The following is a 20,597-nucleotide window of genomic DNA, read 5'->3' as shown; positions in this document are numbered from 1 at the left end:
TTACCAATAAAAATGTGTTTCTGTTTAAAGAAAATAGTTTAACATTTTTAAAATGCTACATTGCACTACAGCATAAAAAACGTTTGTTGCTTTGATAGAAGTGGTTATTATTCAGGTGAGGCGCCTTCCCTGCATGTTATTCCTCACTCTCTTTCCTGATTTCCAGTCCTGTCCGCCTCAGATAAAAGCAAAATGTTCAACTCTGAATCTTTGAAAAGGAGAGATGACAACATGAACCTGTCAGTGACAAGAAAGAGAGTCTTAGTTGACGTTATTTTCCCCTAAAGACACTGTTACAGCAACCCCAGCTGTGTGGCAGATGCTAGTCTGACCACTTACTGGAGCAGATTAAATCATTGTAGATTCAAAAACATGTTAAAATAACAGTTACAGCTAATTGAAAGAAGAACCTTTTAAATTGTAAAAAATGCCTCTCCTCTTGAAAACAAGCCAGCAGACATTCACAGCAGAGTTTGATCTGACTAATTAAAGAGCATCAGCAGCTGATATCACATCAATCCATCCACCTTCAGGCTACAAACTCGCTGGCAAACCAGCTTTTGTCCTGAGTGAGTAAAGGGAACAATGTTAAGCCTCTTACCATCACAGTAAAGAGATTATGTCAAAACAGAAAAAAAGAGTAATCTCAGAAAGGAACTTCATCACATTTCAGTTGATTAAAATGAATTAGTGTCACTGTGAAGGGTCTGGGCTACTGCATGATCAGTCTCTCTGCCTGACAGAAACGATCAAAACACCTGGCTGTGTCTCAAACATCAAGTCAGCTGGTGTGAAATTTTCCACGGGAGCCTTTACACCAGAGAAAAGTGCTCTTTAATATAGCGCCACATGTGACACGGAGCATCAGAGAAACAGACGGCTCTCCCACAAAGCAGGTGGTGTGTGCCTGTGTTTGACTCAGATGAGTTTAAAACATAAAAGACACTTTTAAGATTATTCTGAAGCCTGCTTTACGGCTTTATGAGCAATCTGTTAGATATGGCAACGCTGCTGTTGGAGTGATGTTTCAGTCAGCAGGTGTCAAATTCATGAGGAGCTACAAACAAACAGTCAACAAGAAAGTTTGAGGGCACGCACAGTGTTTAAGGCCAACAAAGCAAATGTGTGAAGAGAAAATGTGAGACAAAAATATGTCTTTTATAGAATGATACAAACTGTGTGTGTGTGTGTGTGTGTATAGCAGAAGAGTTCAAACTCAAAATTACACACTTTAAAAGTGAGTGCAATCATATCAGTCAGAGCAGTAACAGACTTCTGTTGGCTGAATGTCAATGAGGCATAGGCGGTTAGAAAATACTGACATGCATGATAGCCACTTTAAGTTTTAGCTTCTAGATTCACATAGAGACTGGATACATTTCTTGGATTCCAACTTAAAACTTATGCACTTCTTTTTTGCTAAAACAGACCAGGAAAAACTGGCAAGGAAAAAAAGCAAAAAAATAAAAAAAATAAATAATAATAATAATAATAATAATTATTATTATTATTATTATTATTTATTGAATAGTAATCCACGGGTGCTAGTGTAGCTAAGGTGGTAAAGGTGGCGCCAATATACAGAAGCTATAGTTCACAACACACTGGTCTCCTTATTTACAAATCCTGGTCCTGGGGTTGGGGCATATCTTCCCCAACTTTCTACCCATATTTCCTGTCTCTCTCCAGTGGTCTTATCAAAATAAATGTAAAAAGCCCCAAAAATGATCTAAAAGAAAGAAAAATAAATCATTTCAGAGTACTTTGAAACTTGCACCTAAACCTCATTAGCCATTCCTGATCATCAGAGGACAACAATGTGGACCACTGTCTGTCTCTGTGTATTGCCTGTTTGTTTTTTTGTTTATTTCTTCATGATGAATGTACTGATTGTGAGCAGCACTGCACAGTTGATCTTATCTTATCTTATCTTATCTTATCATGTATCGCATCATGTGCTTTAGCAGTCGTTTACACCGCTCCTTTGATTTCATGTGGTCTTATTGTGGTTATTCCTAAACGCTTCCACTTTATAACACTATCACTTACAGTTGACCGTGGAATATCCAGCAAGGATGAAATATCTTAAACCATCTTATTGTGAAGGTGGCATCCATCACAGTACCACACTTGAAGAGATTTAGCTCCTCAGAACAACTCGTTTTGTATCACAAATGTTTGCATATGAAGACTGCATGGCTAGGTGCTTGATTTTATACAATAAATCTGACTGAAACAATTCAATGATTATCAGGAGTAGCCAAATACTTTTGTGGGATGCAAGTGGATGCAAGTACTGACATGCAGTCAACTTGGTATCTAAATGCCAATAACTAATGTTAATATAAAAAGAAAACTTGCTAAAACAAACTGAAACAAAACCAAATTTACAAATAAAAAATACCATTGAGGTTATTTGCAAACACAGTCCATTGTACAAATTCTAAACATGAAGACACCATTGCTGTTAAATAAAGAACTTGATTGCTTTGATTTTCTTCTACTTATTCCTTTGTACTACATTTTTTACTATGCGGCTCTACTTATTCCATCTACTTTAAAATCAAACCAATCAGGAAAACTGCTTTGTACACACCCTCAGCTTAACTTACATTTTGTTTTAATGGGATTTACAGGGATCAAAAATAATCAAATCAACACCCAAACAACCTGAGCAGATCCTGTGAGCACCTGATAAACATGGCTCTAGAGCTCCTTCTGAGAGTTGGCAAGTTTTTAAGTCACTCACCACCGTTTGTTGTAAATGTCATGGCCCGTCTTTACTAGACAACAACCTGAAACTAACCTGAGTGTTATTTACTTTTTTGGATGTGAGCAAAGTGTGAAGTGGAAGGTGTCACACTCACCATCAGTCTGTGACTTGCTGAGGAAGATGGTGCTGGCCCGGGGATGATCTGAGGGATTGTACTCCATGGGCAGATCTGAAAAAAAAAAGAAAAAATGAAATAGATATTTATTACAGGATACAAATCCCAGATTTGATTTGAGGCATTTCATTCCAAATTGATTTCCTACAGCATTTGAACATCTAGTACACACTCAGGCACAGAACTAGTTAATCCCTGGCCTGAACGTTCTTCAGTTTCCACCAGATTAAATAATATTCAGCCAAAGAATACACACAGATCTTCAGTACTTCAGGAAAAGTAAGCATTGAACACAATGTTGGATGGTTAACCACAATAAATATTATAAAATTTTGGTGCAAACAACATCGTTTGGTGTCAAATGTGAGAGTTGACTACCTCTACTGTAATTGACTGAGCTAAACGGAAAGACAGTCAGCTGACAGTACGCTGTAGCAGCGCTGTGTAAACGGCCGTTTGTAAATTGATGTGCTGAACAAACACAGCAGAAAGGTATAGATTTGTTTTAGATCATTGAGCGTACACAGACACCGCCTCAGCTCAGCCAGCAGAGGAGACAGTAGCTGCTAATCCAAACAGCAATGAATCACAGGAGAAAGATCTGTGAGTGTTGGATGAAGTGATGAAGTCTGACAGCTGGTTTGTACATCTAACTTCTGAGATGCTGCTAACAAGTGCTCTCCTTCACAGCACCTCTGCAAGTTTAAAGCTTTTTGTGGAGGTGCAATAAGGTTAAATGAAATGAAACTTATGTCCCACAAACTGGGTCAGCGTGTTCTTGAAACCTGAGGCAAGTTAGCCCAGATGCATAATGCAAAAAGTTTAAGCTTTTGTCAACTATAAAAATCAGGCAGCCAGTATACAAAGAAAAGCTGTAAACGCTCAACAAATCAGATACTTTCAGCACGTTGTACTTTTGAAAGTACAAGACTGATGCAGGGACTACGTACCAGGTATTGAAATTAAACCCAGATGTCAAGCTTTCTCAATAGTCCCAACTGGCTCCAGAATTCTGTGTGTGGAGAATTACAATGACCCTACTCCTTTAGTTCAATTTAATCTTTTAGCCATATATATTTTTTAGCTTTTAATGCCTTTACTTAGAGAGGAGGACAGTGAATAGAGTAAGAAACAGGGAAGAAAGAGTGTGGGAGAGATGCGAGAAAAGAGCTGCAAGCCAGACTTAGACCCAGGCCGACTGTGTACATGGGGAACCCCTCGACCAGTGGTTCTCAACTAGTGGGTAGGGACCAAAAAGTGGGTTGTAGAGCTGTTTTCAGTGGGTCACAATATAGTCTGTCTTTTTTTAATAATTTTTGAATTATTCAAAAATTTTCATTGTGAATTTACCCAAATTCATAGGAGATTTTCTCTGTCTTTTTAAGTAAGGCTGAGGTCATTTTCCTAGAATTTTGGGCAATTTTCTGTTGGTGTTTTCCCTGGAAACTTTTGGTACTCTTCTCTGGGACTTTTCCTCTAAAACTATGACAATTTCACAAGGAATAGGGGAATTTCAGGACTTTTCCCAGAATCTTTCAGCAATCTTCTCTAGCCATGTTTCAGGAATTTTCAAAGAAAACATTAGGGAATTTGGGGGAATTTCCTGCAGGAATCTTATTTAGCTAATACTTTCCAGGATTTTTTATTCTTTATTTGATGTCTTACTATTTAGCAACTTTGTACCGTCACATTTCTGTCTGGGCTCCCAACAGTTTTTTTTATTTAATGACTACAAATCGTTGATAAACTTCAGAAATTTGTGTCACTATTTGTCAGTGGAAAACCTGCGGTGGATCCCAAGGCTAGACCTGTTGAGAGCACAGAACTAGACCATCTGGGCCCCCAATTTTAAATTTTTGGAACGCAACTAGTTCAATATTAGTTTTGAAAGCCCCTGGGGAGTTTTTGAGTTGGTAATAAACCAAACATTGATTACCCTTATGACTCACAAAAGCAAAATACACCTGCAGCAAATTTTAAGTTAATTCAATTTTTAAAAATGAACAGCATGCAGAACACACAGCCTTCCAAAAGCAAGTAATTACAATGGCTGATTTCTCTTAACATTAAAGAAAGTTGTACTGAGATTATTTCTGAAATATAAGTTTAAAAAGCGGCAAAGTGAAGAGGTGCAGCTTTGTCCAGAGTGAGAAATCATGCAGCCCACAGAGGAACAAAAAAAGAATGAAAAAAAAAGTCAAAACAGAAATTTAAAATCAAAGATAACCTTTCAGATAAGTGGTGACTGTGTTTTTCTAGGTGGAGTGGATCATCTCTGAACTGAAAGGTCACGGGTTTAACCCCCATCTATTGCAATCACATGCTGATGTGTCCTTGGGCACAAATTGCTCCCACTGATGTAACAGTGGTGTATGAATGTGTATGTACAGTATAGGATCACTTATGATAGTCACTTAATATAGCAGGCTCTGCCATCAGCATGTGAATGTACTGTGAAGGAGTAAAACTGTAGTTTTTAAAGAGCTTTTAGTGGTCAGATGAGAAGAAAAATGCTGTAAGTACACGTCCTTCCCTTCTCTTAGATGTTTAGGTACAAAACCAGCCTTTTCCAAACACTGTGACCCATCAAAACTGCTGTTTTGTTAAGCCACTAAACAGGACAGTTTCAGCTTCTGACCTAGTTCTCTGCTCTGATTAAATCCTAAGGGTAGAAAAGTTACTTGATCTTGTGGATCTATGTGTAGAAATACATAAAAAGTCTGGGTTAGCTGAGTCTTTGACAGCAGCTGAGCTCTGCGTTTCTGGCCTTGTCTGGTAAAAAAGAGAACGTCTGTTGTTTGAACAGATCGGTATTATACTTCAAGCTTTACATGGGTTTTATGGCCACCTGGTGAATTAATTTAATATCCTGAACAACCTGACATGAACCATATGTTGACCAAAGTCTGTGGTCAACATCATCAGCCAGTCCTGGTTAATCATCAGTGTTAACTTCAAGATCAAATCCTCGAATTACTTAAGAAGCCCACAGACTTTAAAGTAATTCCAAGAGAGAGAACGAAAGCACCACTGAACTGCTCCTTTGTTGGATGATGTCAGAGAAACAGGAAGGGTCAGAAAGGACCAACACCCAGACAGACTAAGAGAAAGAAAGAGGAACAGACACCAGGAGCTGGAGACAGAGGAAGAGTGACAGGCTGATAATGGCAGAGAAAAGGGCAGAAGAGGGCAGAAAATCAAGAGATGAGAGTGACAGATTTGTAAAATGAATGACAAGACTGAAGGGCCAGAGTGAAGAGAACAATAAGAGGGAGATGATGATAAGAGAAAATCAAGAGCGTAGGAGAACAGCAAGAAGCCAGAGCTCAAAAGAAAGAAAATAGGCAATACAGTTGGGGGGAATTACTTGATAATTCTCACTTGCTGGGTCAATGAAAAAGAAAAGTCACTTGCATGGGCAAAAATACCAAGCACAATTTTCTTATCTCGAAGAACTGATTGCTTTTCTTAAGAATGTTTTTCTTTTGACAGATAAATTCTTTTTTCTTCTTTCTACACTAGTTCTAGACTTTTCAGCTCTTAGAAAAATAGATTTGATGGATTCTTGTAATACCATTGTTACCAGCAGCGCACATGCAAGGCAAAACTGGCGCCACCAACAACCGCAGGGATTTACATCTCCATGACAACAGGTTTAACATCTTCTTACAGGTGTTTCAACTTATAACACCTTGTTTTAGTACAAGGATGGATCAAAGAAGTGTGGTGTGGTTCTGACCGTGGTCAAAGAAACAGAAGTCGTCACATCACAGCTGATAACTCCAGGTGGGGGGCAGGAAGTGATTTCTGCATAAAGACTTTCAAAATGCAAGAGTTTTTGTCCATTTCATGGCTGTGTCAACCGTTCAAATTGCAAATCAAAAACACACAGCTACTTTTGAGTCACGGCGGTAGATGAGCAGAGTCAGACAATGCGCCTGTATGATCCAGCCTGGTTCAGGTGCCTACAGATTGTCACAGTAAACCCTTATCTTGCCTGCATTTCTTCTGCTGATGCCAACAAGTTGTGCTTGTTGTGATGGGAAATCCATTTCTTTCTAGAGGTCTGGGTCATTTGGCTCAGCTCAGTTATAAGAGCTGGTCTCTTGGCTCAGAAACAGGTCTTCATTTGGTTCCAGTTTGGCTTTTGAAACATGGATTAAATAATAAAAATGTAGGTGCTCAAACAGAAGCTAGATACAAAGATTCACAGAGCCGTTTCATAAAACAGGCTCGTTCGTTTAACGGCACAACAACATTTTTTTGATATATAGTTAAAGGGGCTCAGCTAGCCTCTTAGCTCAGTACAATGCTCCTTTAAACGTTATCTCCCTTCATCTGGTTAAATGATGATAGCCATTAGAAGGTCTACAGGACTGCGAAATGTGTGACGGTCGCCTCCACATATTCGTTAAACCTTGAGGGAAAAAAACACTTTCTTTTTATAAAGTGTAGGGATTGTGCTCAAAGTTTAGAGAATTTTTTGATGATAATAGCAGCTTGCAGGTCCATAGAGCTTTAATGTGATAACTTTCCTCCATCCCATTCATTCCCCACTCCTCGCCTGGCATACGTGCATTAACTGGGTGTCGTGACCGTAAACAACTAATACTAAAACCCCTTACTGTCACTGCAAATCGTCGCATCACTAAAGCTCCTTTCCTTCTTTCTTCACAACAAAAGTCCCTACTTGTTATGTTGTTTGAATACTTGGACTATGAAACAGTCATACCAGGAAATGGGCTGTTTTTAGTAGCAGCTTAACACAGCTCAGAAGGACAGAAACAACACCTCAAACCACACAGATTCAAACGCCACAACACAATGACAATTGAACACACAGACTTTGAAAAATATTTTTGTAAGAATTTATTTAAATTTGCAATATGGTAAAGCAAAGAGCAAAAATACGCTGATATAAATTCTCTATCATATTGCCAGTATCTCTAATGGTCTGATTAAAATGAATCAGTGAATTCCACCTGGTCATTATCTGTTGGGAAATATCCTGACAGAGAAATTCAGGTTTGTACAGTGCTTATCAGTTTTCTAACTTTTCTAATTATGGATGTCATTATTATCTCCCAAATTGCTTGGAACATCTTGCAACAAAGAAATGATGAAAAGAATATCTTATTGGACAAATTAACTTCTCTTTGTGAGGACTAGATCAGTTAGCAGCCAACCTTGTGAAAACAAACTCATACAATCCATCCTGATTTATGAGGGAAAAATAAGCTAAAATGTAGTATTCAAACAAAGATATAAAGGTTAAGGCCGTTCCTTTCAGTATAATAAAGGTTAGACGTGAGAGCGGTTGCCTTTGTGTCCAAACCCTTTTGAACTTCTGTCTTTTTGTGTTGGAGAGCCACTTAAAGAGCCTCAAAGGACACAGACACAAACACATAAACACAAACAGAGCCATGACAAAGGAGGAAGCGACTCACAGTACTGAATAAAAGATGTTTGTGTGGGAAGAAGCAGAGAGTGCTGAAGGAGAGGTGAAGGTGGATTAATGAAGATGCACACCACTCAGCTGGTAGTGATATAAAGAGCACACATGAAGCACAATCACATTTACATCTATACTCCAGACCACCGAAAATCCCGATACAAAGCTGAAAATGGTTCCCTGTGGGACAAGAACTTCATGTTTTGTACTTTAAATGCTGCTTTCTTCACCTTATGGTAACAGGACTAGCACTGACAGATGCTGGAGACCATCACATGCTTTTTAGTTCTTAAACTGATATAAAATGACATTCATAATAGCTAGACTCTTAATTCTTTTTGATACAAAAAGCCAATGCCTCTGTTTTTTACATCATTGCAAGGTTTATGTATTGAAGGCATCTTTACGTATAATTAGAAGCTGTTTAAACTGCTGTGATAACTTGCAAGGGGAAGGATTCAGCAGGAATCCTTCAGTTTGTTTTCTGCATAATTTTGTTTAAACTGGTATGAAAATCAGAGACATAACGGGCAGGGCACGGATTGTAAAGTGGATTTGACCTTTAAGTTGTACAGATTTTAGAGATGTGAAACATTTAAAGTGACACCAAGAAATGACTTCATGAAAAGCAAGAACACCGATTCAAGGGCTGTGCCATTATTACCAACAAGCCCCACAGATTTACGGGGGCGTTTTTATGGCACCGCTGTTGCTCAGTTACACATAGTAATGTCAATTTGCAATAACTTTTCAGAATCAGTATTGCAATTACACTTACAGGAATGCATTCTTTACAAGAAATAGATGACAACTTTAGGTTAAGGCTTCTTGGTCTGATTCAACAGGCAACATCAGCACAGAAGCATGCTGGGAGGAAGAATATCATGTGCAGTAAACACACACAGCAGGTGCTTCTTTCACATGTACACATTCTCACGTCCTCTTTCCTCAGCTGACCCGGAAATCATTCTCACTCCACCATGATGAAGGAAAGAGGAGGCTTCTGGAGAAGTTCAGAGTGAGGAAACTTTGCAGAAGTCTTTTGACCTAAGATCAGAGGTCGTGTTAACCGAATATTCTCCGTCATTGACGGATTGTTTTGAAGGATGACGAGAATTTTGGAGGCTGTCCGTCATTTTGACAGGCTGAAATGATGAGGATGAGCCTGCATTTCAGCACACACACACAGACAGATGCATAGGCTAGACCTTTTCCATTTTGCACACATGGACTATCAAGGAGGTTATTTAATCTATTAAAAATCTTGTAGCCAATGGGCTCTCTCTCTGACCTCAACATCGTAGATTAATAAAAGCGCGTCGTACTCAATGCTGACAGCGCACTGAGAGGCTGCTGCAGCCTGCAGGTGTTTCGGTACACAGGTCAGCATGCAGAGACCTTTGCACAATGGGCCCATGTCATGTTGTTCTAATCATGTCTGCACACTGATGCCGAAATTGTTGTTTTATCCCCAATTTTTTCATAACAGGTTCGATTTTATGCGAATGTGTAGGTGACCAATGATTCAAAACAGTTCCTGCTGCTTCCATCTTGCTTGCTCACCACTGAAACCTCACTTTAAACACCAAAGATGCTCATTTATCATGTGGATATCAACCATGGAAATATAACAAAGAGATTATGATTCAGATCAGCGCCTGTTGCTTTATTCTTTCTTGCTCCCTCACCCCCACCCAACCCTCCTCTCTCTCTCTCTCTCTCTCTCTCTCTCTCTCCTCTCACTGTGCTCTGTATAGTTAACGTAGCTACTGATCCCCTAGCTGAAATAACTCCGGTGTATATAAATCTGTTTCTATTTTACAGCACAAAAGACAACACTTACATATACTGAGTTATCAACAAGATTAAAATCTGGATATGTTACTCTGCTGCCTCGGAGAAAACAATGTATAAGATGAAAATGGCTAAGACATTTAGGAAATGTGAGTTTCGTCTCAAACTGCCACATTAACACTATAATGTGGATTACTTGCTGCTATATTTACACTATTATCCCTACTTATGTCTGCATTTTCTTGTGCAGACGATTAACATTTTCTCATATTTCTTTTAAATATATGCTTAAATAGGAGTGACTGTAGAGCCTTAATTCCTCCCTGGGGATGAATAAACTTTTTCTGATTCAGAAGTGTACAGACGGTTTCTATGTCAGCGGTCGAGGCCTATTTCCTGGTGATGTCATGTTTCTAACACAGGAAGCTGAATGTCCTCAGACTCAGGGAGTGTCCCTCTGGATGGTTGGTTTCAGTGACCTTTCTCGCCGTCCCACCCTCCCCCAAGTTTTCTCCCTTTCTCCAACCTGGTGGAGACAAAAAAGCTCCAAACTTCCTGTGTTTCAGGAAGCGAAGAGGAAATGCAGTAAAGGGAGGAGGTTACACATTGTTAGAAAGGCAGGCTGAAAAATGTGCAAGGAGAAGGTCAGTGTGTGGATTACAGTTCCAACATTTATACTTCAGAAACACTAATGAACATACACAATCACACCTATAGAAAGATGGAGGACAAAAACCAAAGATGTGCACTACTGTCCTTCTTTCCTTTGTTGTCCTTTGATAGGTGAAAATACCTCTGACCCTAATGAAAGCTAGAGCTCCATTCATGTGTCACATTCAAAGAAAAAGGAAATCCATCACACAGGCATTGTCTTGTCAGCCTTGGTTATGTAGGACGGCAAAGTCTTACAATGACAGATGTGGTCGGGTTTGCAAAGAAGAAATTATAAACCATGAACCCAAATGCATTTATCAGCCACATCAAAGAGACAGTACTTTTTAAAAACATGTATTTAAAGTTTCAAAGTATTGAAAATTAACAGCCTTAGTGGAATCAATATAACATGTAAATTCTCAATTACTCTTATTGATGAAAAATGCTGTCATTTAAGTTCTATTACATTAAATCGGCAGCTTAACTTGCCTTTAAGAACTTTTTAAGCCACAAGGACAAAAAAAAAAAAAAAAAAAAAGATTTTCATGGGGGGTTAAGATTAAATGTTTAACCACAGCTGAGGTCACACCTGTTTTATCTTCCTAATCTTGAACCAGGAAAACCCTGAAACATACACCTCATCCACCTGCAGGACACGAGGATACAGATGCCTCTTCCTCTGCTGTTCCTCAGATTGTGAAGAGGAATATCTGTATTACTGTGGTTAGCAGTTAGCTGGCACGCCGCCGGGCTACCCTCTGACTCTGTCATGAGAGAGGCTTCAAGGGTTTAAACATCAGCTCAGACAGGAAGGCCCTTTGCAGATTTTTGGCTCCCCTGCCGAGCAGCCAGCCGGAGGGGATCCAGATGGTGCAGCGCGGCACCGCCCGGCTGTCAGCGGCGTGCTATCAAACAGAACGCCCACACGGTTAAGATAAGAAGCGCGCAGCACATCTTGTGTTGGAGTGTTTGAGGAAAGAGCACATGCTGTAGCTGCTGTTTGAAAATAGATCTGTTTAAAGGAACGCTGCATTGCATGCTGGTAGTTAATGCTGTGACACTGATTTATGCTACTTCATTTCAGACTTCTGATGCAAACTAGTTTTGCTCACTGATGTGTTAGAACTACAGATCTGAGATTTTTTAACTTGCATGGGAAATCTGGTATTAAACTGTTTCTAATGTGATACCCCCCACATTGAGGGTGGCTGATTTCCACCCTCAAGAAAAGGAGAAGCTGATGGTCAATCACAGACACAAAGGACCAAATAATTTGGGTTTTTGAGTGAGTTGGTTGTTGCAGATACTGACAAGATTTGGAGCTTTCATAACATAATAAAACGCACAGATTGAGAAAAAAGGAAAACATTTAAGATTTAATATAAAGTCCCCTTCGTTATTAGCCAATTTAATTCCTATGCATATTCACATTGTTGCCTGCCAGGGTCAGTTTTACCTGTGTACGCTCCATGTGATCTGCAACAGCAAATAATTGAACCACCAAACTTCTGGGAGAGATTCAACCAAATCTACCCTGATCAACAGTAACTGGTTCATAAGGTCAAACAAAAGATGACCCAATATTGGATGCCTTGGAGTTTTATTTTTGTTGCCTTGGCATTGATACAGGTTTTACTAGAAATGTATCAAAACTTAAAAATGGCTCTTTCATAGAGAGCTTCACATGTTTCCAAAATTTTCACCCCAGCTTTGCGTGGACTATTTCCTGTTAGCCCCCTTGAAAATTCCCACAAGGTGTGAGGGTAAGCCTTTGTTTTAACACTGCAGGTAGTGAGTAGGAGTGATGCATTATTATGCAACTGGTTAAGTTTTGGTCACATAAAAGAGCTACATCACTGCTTACCAGAAAAACTGCCCTATTACAGACTCTGTTGCTTTGCCGCCCTCTTTGATACGTTAAAAATAGGAATGCATGATAAGTGCCATAGACGGAGAGGAAAAAGAGAGGGACTTTTTTTTTTTTCTCCATCCTGATGTAGCTATTTATTAAGTGTAAGAACAATCCTTCAACTACAGTATTAATCACTTCCAGTGCTCCTGTAAACATCGCCTTATACATGTTATTTTCAGACCTGGAGCATTTTGACAAAGGATTTTAAATTCCTAGATTTCAAGGAATTTTCAGGAGTGCATGTATTAAATCTAAGTTGTTGTCCTATGGTTACTCTAAAAAAGGATGGAGATGGAGACAACAAAGAAAAAGGTTGACCGGTTGGCACGGTTTGCTTTCTATTGTGCCTGCAGGTGATAACCTAATCAAATTATATTTTTGACAAGGATTTAGCAAAGAAAACACTGGTTTTGACTCAGTGCCATATTGTCAACTTTAAAATGTAAAGAAATTCATTTTTCTCTAAAATCTAAAGCTTCATTTTGGCGCTAATAAGCCATTGTTGAATAAGACTTCAGCCTTCCACTGACAAAGGTGGGTGTTTTTAAAAGGTTGTACTTTAAATTGGGGTTCATTTGACTTAAAGAATCACACTGCAGTCATTACAGTCTTTGTAACTTCTGTAAGATGAAGTACAGTACTGGAGGAATTTTAGAACTTTTCAATCATTAATACCAGGAATTAGTCACACTTCAGCCCTGGTTTAAAAAATACCTCAATTACCATTAAAAAAGGCGCTAAGGTCAAACCTTACAATGAACTTTTTCACTGAATCATTAATAAAAGGATTCCTCTTCAAAATGCCGCCTTGAAAATGCAATAATTAAAGAGGCAATACATAAAAGCATTAACCTGAAACTATTCAGCTCTTCCTTCTTTTAAATATCTGGTTTGTCTCTCCTTTAAGCTCATCCACTTGGTATAAAATCTCTTCCAGAGTGTTTCTTATGCAGCAAAGCTCCTTTTATCTGACACGTATATTGCTAACTTAATGACCATTGCACCAAAGACACTGTAACACAGCCCTGATAACACTCCTGTAAAAGTGTTGGTGTGTCTCATTATGGGTGAAAGCAGAGATGAAAAAGAGAGGACACAGCTGTTTACATGCTCACTGGGCATTGTTAGAGAAAAGGGTAAAGACTGAGGAGAGATCCTGACAGGTAATTGGCTCTCACCTTTAATAACAAACACTTCATTGAGCACAGAGGAGGTTTGGACTGTTGTGGCATTAAACTCAGCCGCTGTGGAAGTGTGTTATCTGTGTTATGGCATTTACTGTCGAATTACTTAATGATACAGCTGCTGTGTTTTTTACTGGAACAGCATGTTCAATAAGAAACACAGAGAGTAAAAACTGCAGTGGTAAGAATTATTAAACAGATGCTCCAATTCATCCAATCCGACTCCATCTTCATGGAACAGACACTCTGCTTTAACCCTGTACTGTAGATATTTATCAGACACAACAAACATGGCCATATATTTTATTTTGCTTTAGTCTCTCAATACAAAAAGTCAAGCTTCTTTCAGTAAAGGGGGACACAGAGCTGAAGGGGAATGTTGAAACTTTGAGATATGTTTGAATATTTATGTCTTGAAATGACCAAAGGTAAAAACCTTTGGATTCCTCTCTCAAAGGGCCATAAACAAGTCTTCAAGTTCAATATCATCTAAAAGCCCTTCATCCCTGAGCTGTTTTGATCCTCTATATCTGCCAAACTCAGAGTAGTGGTGCAGGCTTATCAGAGGGAAGGAGCTGAGCTTTATTACCTGGAAAGCCATCAGGGACAAGAGGGGATGAGCTCAATATTTCACCTAAACTACGGAAAATGCACTTCCATGTCATTCTAAAAACTTATGATAGCTCCTATCACAAGTGTTTATCAAAAGTGAGGCATATGTCTTAAGCTGCACTTCCCATGAAGCACTCCGGATCAGTTCAGTTTGATACGGCAGGCAATTATTTGTGTTTGTACTGTAAAAAGTTGAGAAAAGTACCAATCTGGACTGTTTTACTTTTTGGCACCCATCTGTTGGTGGGTCAGAACCTAAAGAGTGGAGCTTACCTCACTAAAGTCCATTAATTGGTCAAAAGGATCTTTACATACTTTGTAGCCACCAGTAATCTTTTCTTAACACTGTCATCACAGATTTACAAATTAACACAGTTTTGCTCTGTGATAAATGCTCTGCTCAAAAGAGGATCCCTGGGTTAGTCAAGTATCATGCTTTGACTTTGCAGGAAGCGCATTGCTAGATCCTGCACAAGGGAGGTAAGCCACAGAAGGTCATAGCTGAAAGGGTAGGCTGTTCTCAGTTGTATCAAAGCATTTATGGAAAGATATGTCGTAAGAAAAGGTGCACAAGGAAGAGGGATGAGTGCAGCCGTTGGAGGATTGTCAGACAATGCAGATCCAAGAATGTAGGGAAGCTTCATAAGGTGGACTGACTGAGTCAGTGGATCATGAGCCACTACACACAGACAGGTCCAGGAAGTAGGCTCCAAGTATTGTGTTCTTAGTGTCAAGTCACTCCTGAACCATGGACGACGTTATAAGCTCCTCATCTGGGCTAAGGAGAAAAAGAACTGGACCCTTGCTCAGTGGTCCAAACTCCTGGAGGAAGGATGTTTGGGGTACCATGTCGTCTGCTGGTGTTGGTCCACTGTGCTTTATCAGTCCAAAGCACTAGAGATTTTGAGCATTCCATGGCTAAACAACACCCTAGTGCCACGGACTGATTGGCTTCATGTTGCACAGATGCAGTAATTTGTGTAAAAGGAGCTCCAACCAATGACTGAGTGCATAAATGGGAATCTTCCAGAAGGTCAGCATTTCTTTAATATAAATCAGTGTTAATTTTGGCAGTTATTTTTAATTTTAGTCTTAGTTTTAGTCTTTAAATGAAATGCATTTTAGTTTTAGTCACATTTTAGTCATTTCTGTCCTTTTTTGTTTTAGTTTAGTCTTAGTCTATAAAAAGTCCTCACATTTTAGTCTTTACTTTTAAGTCCAAGCATTTATTTTCTTGCCTAAATCTGGTACCAAATCATGTTAGTGTGTTCTATACACTCTGCCAAACCTGGGGTCCCTGCTTTCTACAGCTGAGAGGCAGAATAGATACAGCTGCATTGTTTTTGACAGATTTACCTACAGTGGAGAAATATCATGGATTTTGAATGTCCAACAAAAACTAAATTACATTTTAGTCTAGTTTTACTCATCACAGATCTATGTTTGGCTAGTTTTAGTCTATTTTTTGTCATGGGAAAAAAAGGCTGTCAACGAATAGTTTAAGTCATAGCTTTGGTCAACAAAATTAACACAGTTATAAATCCTTTATTCCAACACATTTTGTGATATTCTAATACTTCCAGATACTGGATTATTGATTTTTATGAGCTGTAAACTGCAATCATCAACATTAAAACAAAAAAGTCTTGAAATATTTCCTTCTGTATGAGATGTAGCTCAAATATATTGACATTTCACTTCTTGAATTAAATCACAGGAAAAAATTAACTTTCCCGATGTTGTCATTTTATGAGATGTCCCTGTATAAAGATAGATACAATCATGGCAGTGCATGATTTTTTGGCAGTAATTCACCTCACAGCAGCATAAAAGTGGAAATGAAAGTCCAACCAAAGCTTTAGGCTACAAAGGAGGAGGGGTTGAGGAAGAAGAGCATTGCCAGAAGCAGTTTGGTGTGGTCGACACTGATGAGGCAGGGATAAGTGGGAAAGATTCATTTTAAATGCACTACACTGTTAGAGCTGTGACTAGCTGTAAGAGCTAGGAGATCATTTTTCAATCAGCTAGCAGTCAGCCGATTGCAGCTGGGCGTATGACTTCCATTTCCTGCATAAACGAACACTACGCCTCATGTAAAGGACATGCTGATACACTGTTTCACAAACCTAATACCATCACCTAATACTGAGCCGACCCAAATGATCCAGATCTCTGAACTGGAATTCCCATCACAGTCAATGAGGCTGGACAGACATTTGCTGTGGAAACACAAGCTCAGAGTTTACTGTTCCAAACTGTACTGAACCAAACCTGACCGCTGGTGGAAATACACCATAAGAGATTACATCAGCTAAAGGCAGTCAGCAGAAAGTCAGAATGTTGCACACTGTGCTGTTTGAGTCAAATGTGTCCTAAAAAAATATATTCAGAGAGGGAAGAAACATTTTTATTTCTCTGTATTGCAACATCTCTGTGAAAGACTGAGAGAGAGAATCATAAACAAAAAATCACAAAAAGAGAAATGGAGAGGAGAAAGACATGGTTTTACAGAAGTGAAAGTTCCCTTCCACTTTCACACTTAGTTCATCATGACTGGTAAAATGATTTTTCCTTATTTCATCATTTTTCTTAATGTATCCCCAGTCTCTCTTGAAAGGATGATCAGACTTTTCCTTAGTAAATATTGTATAGTCTTAAGAGTAGGGCCTGTCTGAGACTGAGCTGTCTGACCTTTTTGGAGCATAAAAGTCTTCACAGATAATAATGACTACAACAGTAACTGTATTTATAATTCACCTTTAAAATGAGGTGCTTTGACAAGTAAAGCAAAGGCAGGAATTTGGGGGAACAATAGAATAAAGGCCAAAAGGACAGAGGTCTAACTTGATTAAAATAAAAAGTCCAGAACAAAATGCAAAAAGTCAATAAGAAAAAATGCAAATAAAAATTAATGAAAGAGATGATTAAAGATGGTAAGTAAAGTAATAAGAATCAAAATCAAGCTAAATGTCTGCAGCTATGTTAAAACTTTAGAGCCCAAAATGCTTAAAGCAACAGGTGGGCTGGTATTAACATCACCACAGATCATCACAGCAAAGCACACAGTGGATGCAAAATCAATAATGTTACATAATCTCAAATAAAGTTAAATGAAGTTAAATGTCTAATTGGTGCAAAATCAGAGCTTAATCCATGTAGAAAATATCTGTTGCAGATTTATCCATCACTTTGTTGGCTGTCATATCAGTGATCTGTGAAATGCCCCTACTCTAAAATAACTGTAACAGCTTATTCAACAAGGTCACTGTATGCAGCCCTTATTTAGTTTAACAATGTAAGCTAGTTAGCATGCTAACATTTAATCATCCTTGAACTAAGAAAGCACAGCTAAGGCTGATGGGATTGCCATTATGCAAACATGACCTGGTAACAAAGTAAAGCATTTGATGGAGTAAAACAATTATTCACCTTTCACCCCCATTTCATGCTAGAGGATAACTCAGATGACTGGCAGTGTCATGAAAGTTCATCCTGAAAATTTCTAGTAACCCAACCAAAACTCATAACATATTATGAAAAAAAGCACAAGATCTTAGATAATACATATTCTATGGCTGTATGGTTTAAAATACTTATACACCCTGCTCTGAGAGGGAAGCACATCCTCTACACACAAGAAGACAAATCTTGTAAAAACCTCCAACTAAGTTCAGCCTGAGAGCTCTGTGTTTAGACCGATCACATTAAGCATCCAACCAGCCTTGAATCCTCACAAGTCATCACAGTGATTTGGTACGGTGACAATCCCAGGCAGGCTGAGTACCTGGACATGCAGACTGGTGACAGTGGTGAGTCAGATGTGCAGTGCTGCTACTCATCACTCTTACACCTGAAGGACAAATAAAAAGCTGAATAAAAAGCCCAAGGCAGAGAAAAGAAAAGACAAGAATGATTTTCTCAAAGAAAATATATCTTTATCCTAAAGCGGGCAACAATGGCGGCAGTGAACGATGCTGTAATGACAGAAAAAAAGGATGTGGCAATGTTGAAACAGCCTCTCCACTCCAAATTGTTACTGGCATTTCATTTAAAGAGCTCAGTGCCCCATATTTTTCCCAGGCACTCAGTTTACACCCCAGTTTAATGTGATGGCATTGCAACATCAGCTTTTATTCTTGCATTTGTTTATGAGCAATAAAAACTTCACAATCCTTACAACACAGAGACTTAAAGTTGCCTAACTTAGCTTGAACATAAAATAAGTCTTCACCAAAACAGGAACAAATGACCGGGACAGATGTGAGGGTTCACACACTGATTTTGCCATTTTCTTTTCTAACAAACCAAATACTCTTACTGAGTAGAGTCAGGGTTTTTAGGTTAAAGAGGCTTGTGTGCTTCCTTCTGCAGAAACAGTTTATTCAGACAAGCAAAAGACAAAATGACACCAGAGCAAAAAACTGAAACAAGAGATGAAAGACTGTAGCTAAAGTTACACTTGAGGACAAAATTATTAGCCCCCCCCCATGACAGTTTCAGTTTTTCTCAAATATTTCCCAAGTGCCTTACATTTTAAGGATTTTTCAAACTTTATTTCTGCATAAATCTCACCAAATGACAAAGCTCTAAATTAAACTTGAACTAATCTTTTGCATTCATTTTTATAAAAATGGGAAAAGTGCACGAGGAAAAAGTCACCTGGTGACCCCTTCTCAGTGTCTCTCCAAGGGGGTCCTGACCCCCACGTTGAGAACCACCACGTTGAGAGAATATTTGTTAATGGCAGGACTTGGACTGGACAGATCCTCTGTCTGTCACATTAATGACAGAATTAGGTTGTATGCATTCAAAGCTCCAGAAGTAACAGCGGCTGCCGTGGTGCATACAGTGGAGCATGGTGTGGATAAAACTTATGCAGAGGCCGGTCAGGAGTAAAGCAAAATGTCCTCTCTGCCAAGAAAAGCTTTTGGTGTAGCTCTTTTCTCTTTTTTAACAAAGAAATGTGGCACAATTCTGATAAAACTGCTTCTTTTCTACTGCTTTTTCTACTACTTCTTTTCCCTAATCCCTTCAGTAGTAACAGCTATTGTAAACACCAGCTTAAGGTAGAACTCAAACTCCTCTGTAATGATCATAAACCCATACTGAAGAAGGCCGGGAGAAGCACAAAAACATCTTTTCCGTCTAGCTATTGGTGTGGCCCTATGCTCTTTTGTTCATGGAGAAATGCGGTCAGATTCTGATAATACTGCCGTTGTGAATACATCCAAGTTCATTGCTCCGCCAGCAGCCATACAAACTCAAGGAAGAAGAGCGAAAAACACCTTTACTGTAATAAAAAGCTTTCAGTTGGGTTCTTTAGTTCATAAAGAAATGTGGTGCAATTCTGATGGAACTGCCGCTACATCCAAGCTAATTGCTAGACACTAGCGGCAGCCATCACTATCAGCTTTAAGTACAACTAAACCACGCTCATAGCTACCGCCTCCTCAAACGACGCTGACTGGTCTGAACCATTAGGGGCTTTTCAAGATGGATTGCCTTATGACGGACTGGCAAATGCATCGGCTCTACAAGGTTGGCCAATACTGATATCAGACTAATAATGTAATGCCTCCCAACTGGTCATCAAAAACTAGAGGTATAAAAGCAATCTTATAAATCTGCTTAAGTGTGCAGGGTCAGGACTCCTTTTCAGAGCATCCTGATAGCTCATAACCAAACCTCCTTGTTTCTCTCCCCTCCCATCCCAGCATCCTCTGCTTACTGTAACTAGGCAACGGCAGCTTAAAAGGAAGACCCATCAAAGGTAAGGACAGACAGTCGGGCTCTCTCTGTCTTTTTCTTCTTTTCTCTTTCTGCCTACCCAACCTGCTTGAACACGATACTGTACTATCTGTACTGAGAGCAGCTGAGTCTTTTTTGTGTGATGAAGCAGTGACGCTATAAAACAACCCAAAAAACTAACCCTACCCTAACACACAACCCAAAGCATTACCAAAGTGAGAGAGGAAATCTTCTTTTTCTCTGGAGTGTGATTGATGAGTGGCAAGACTGGAAACTGTTTGCAGAAGACGAGGATTACTGTAGTCCTTTCCGCAGATTCTGCACAGACTAGCAGACCAGATAAATTAAAATGA

At 39.1% G+C, this 20,597-nt stretch overlaps 1 protein-coding gene across 4 annotated transcripts in view; it reads right to left on the bottom strand.

The window, feature by feature from the left end:
* ccny (cyclin Y) overlaps nucleotides 1–20,597 on the bottom strand; it is a 74,319-nt gene that overhangs the window by 30,989 nt on the left and 22,733 nt on the right. For all 4 annotated transcript variants that reach the window (XM_041814109.1, XM_041814111.1, XM_041814110.1 and 1 more), the window contains exon 2: nucleotides 2,868–2,942. In XM_041814109.1, the coding sequence (XP_041670043.1) occupies nucleotides 2,868–2,942 (75 nt within the window). The remainder of the gene's footprint in view (nucleotides 1–2,867; nucleotides 2,943–20,597) is intronic.

The sequence above is a fragment of the Cheilinus undulatus genome, linkage group 19 (genome assembly GCF_018320785.1).
Source record: "Cheilinus undulatus linkage group 19, ASM1832078v1, whole genome shotgun sequence".
Lineage (NCBI taxonomy): Eukaryota > Metazoa > Chordata > Actinopteri > Labriformes > Labridae > Cheilinus > Cheilinus undulatus.
This window is presented reverse-complemented; position numbering and strand designations above follow the sequence as displayed.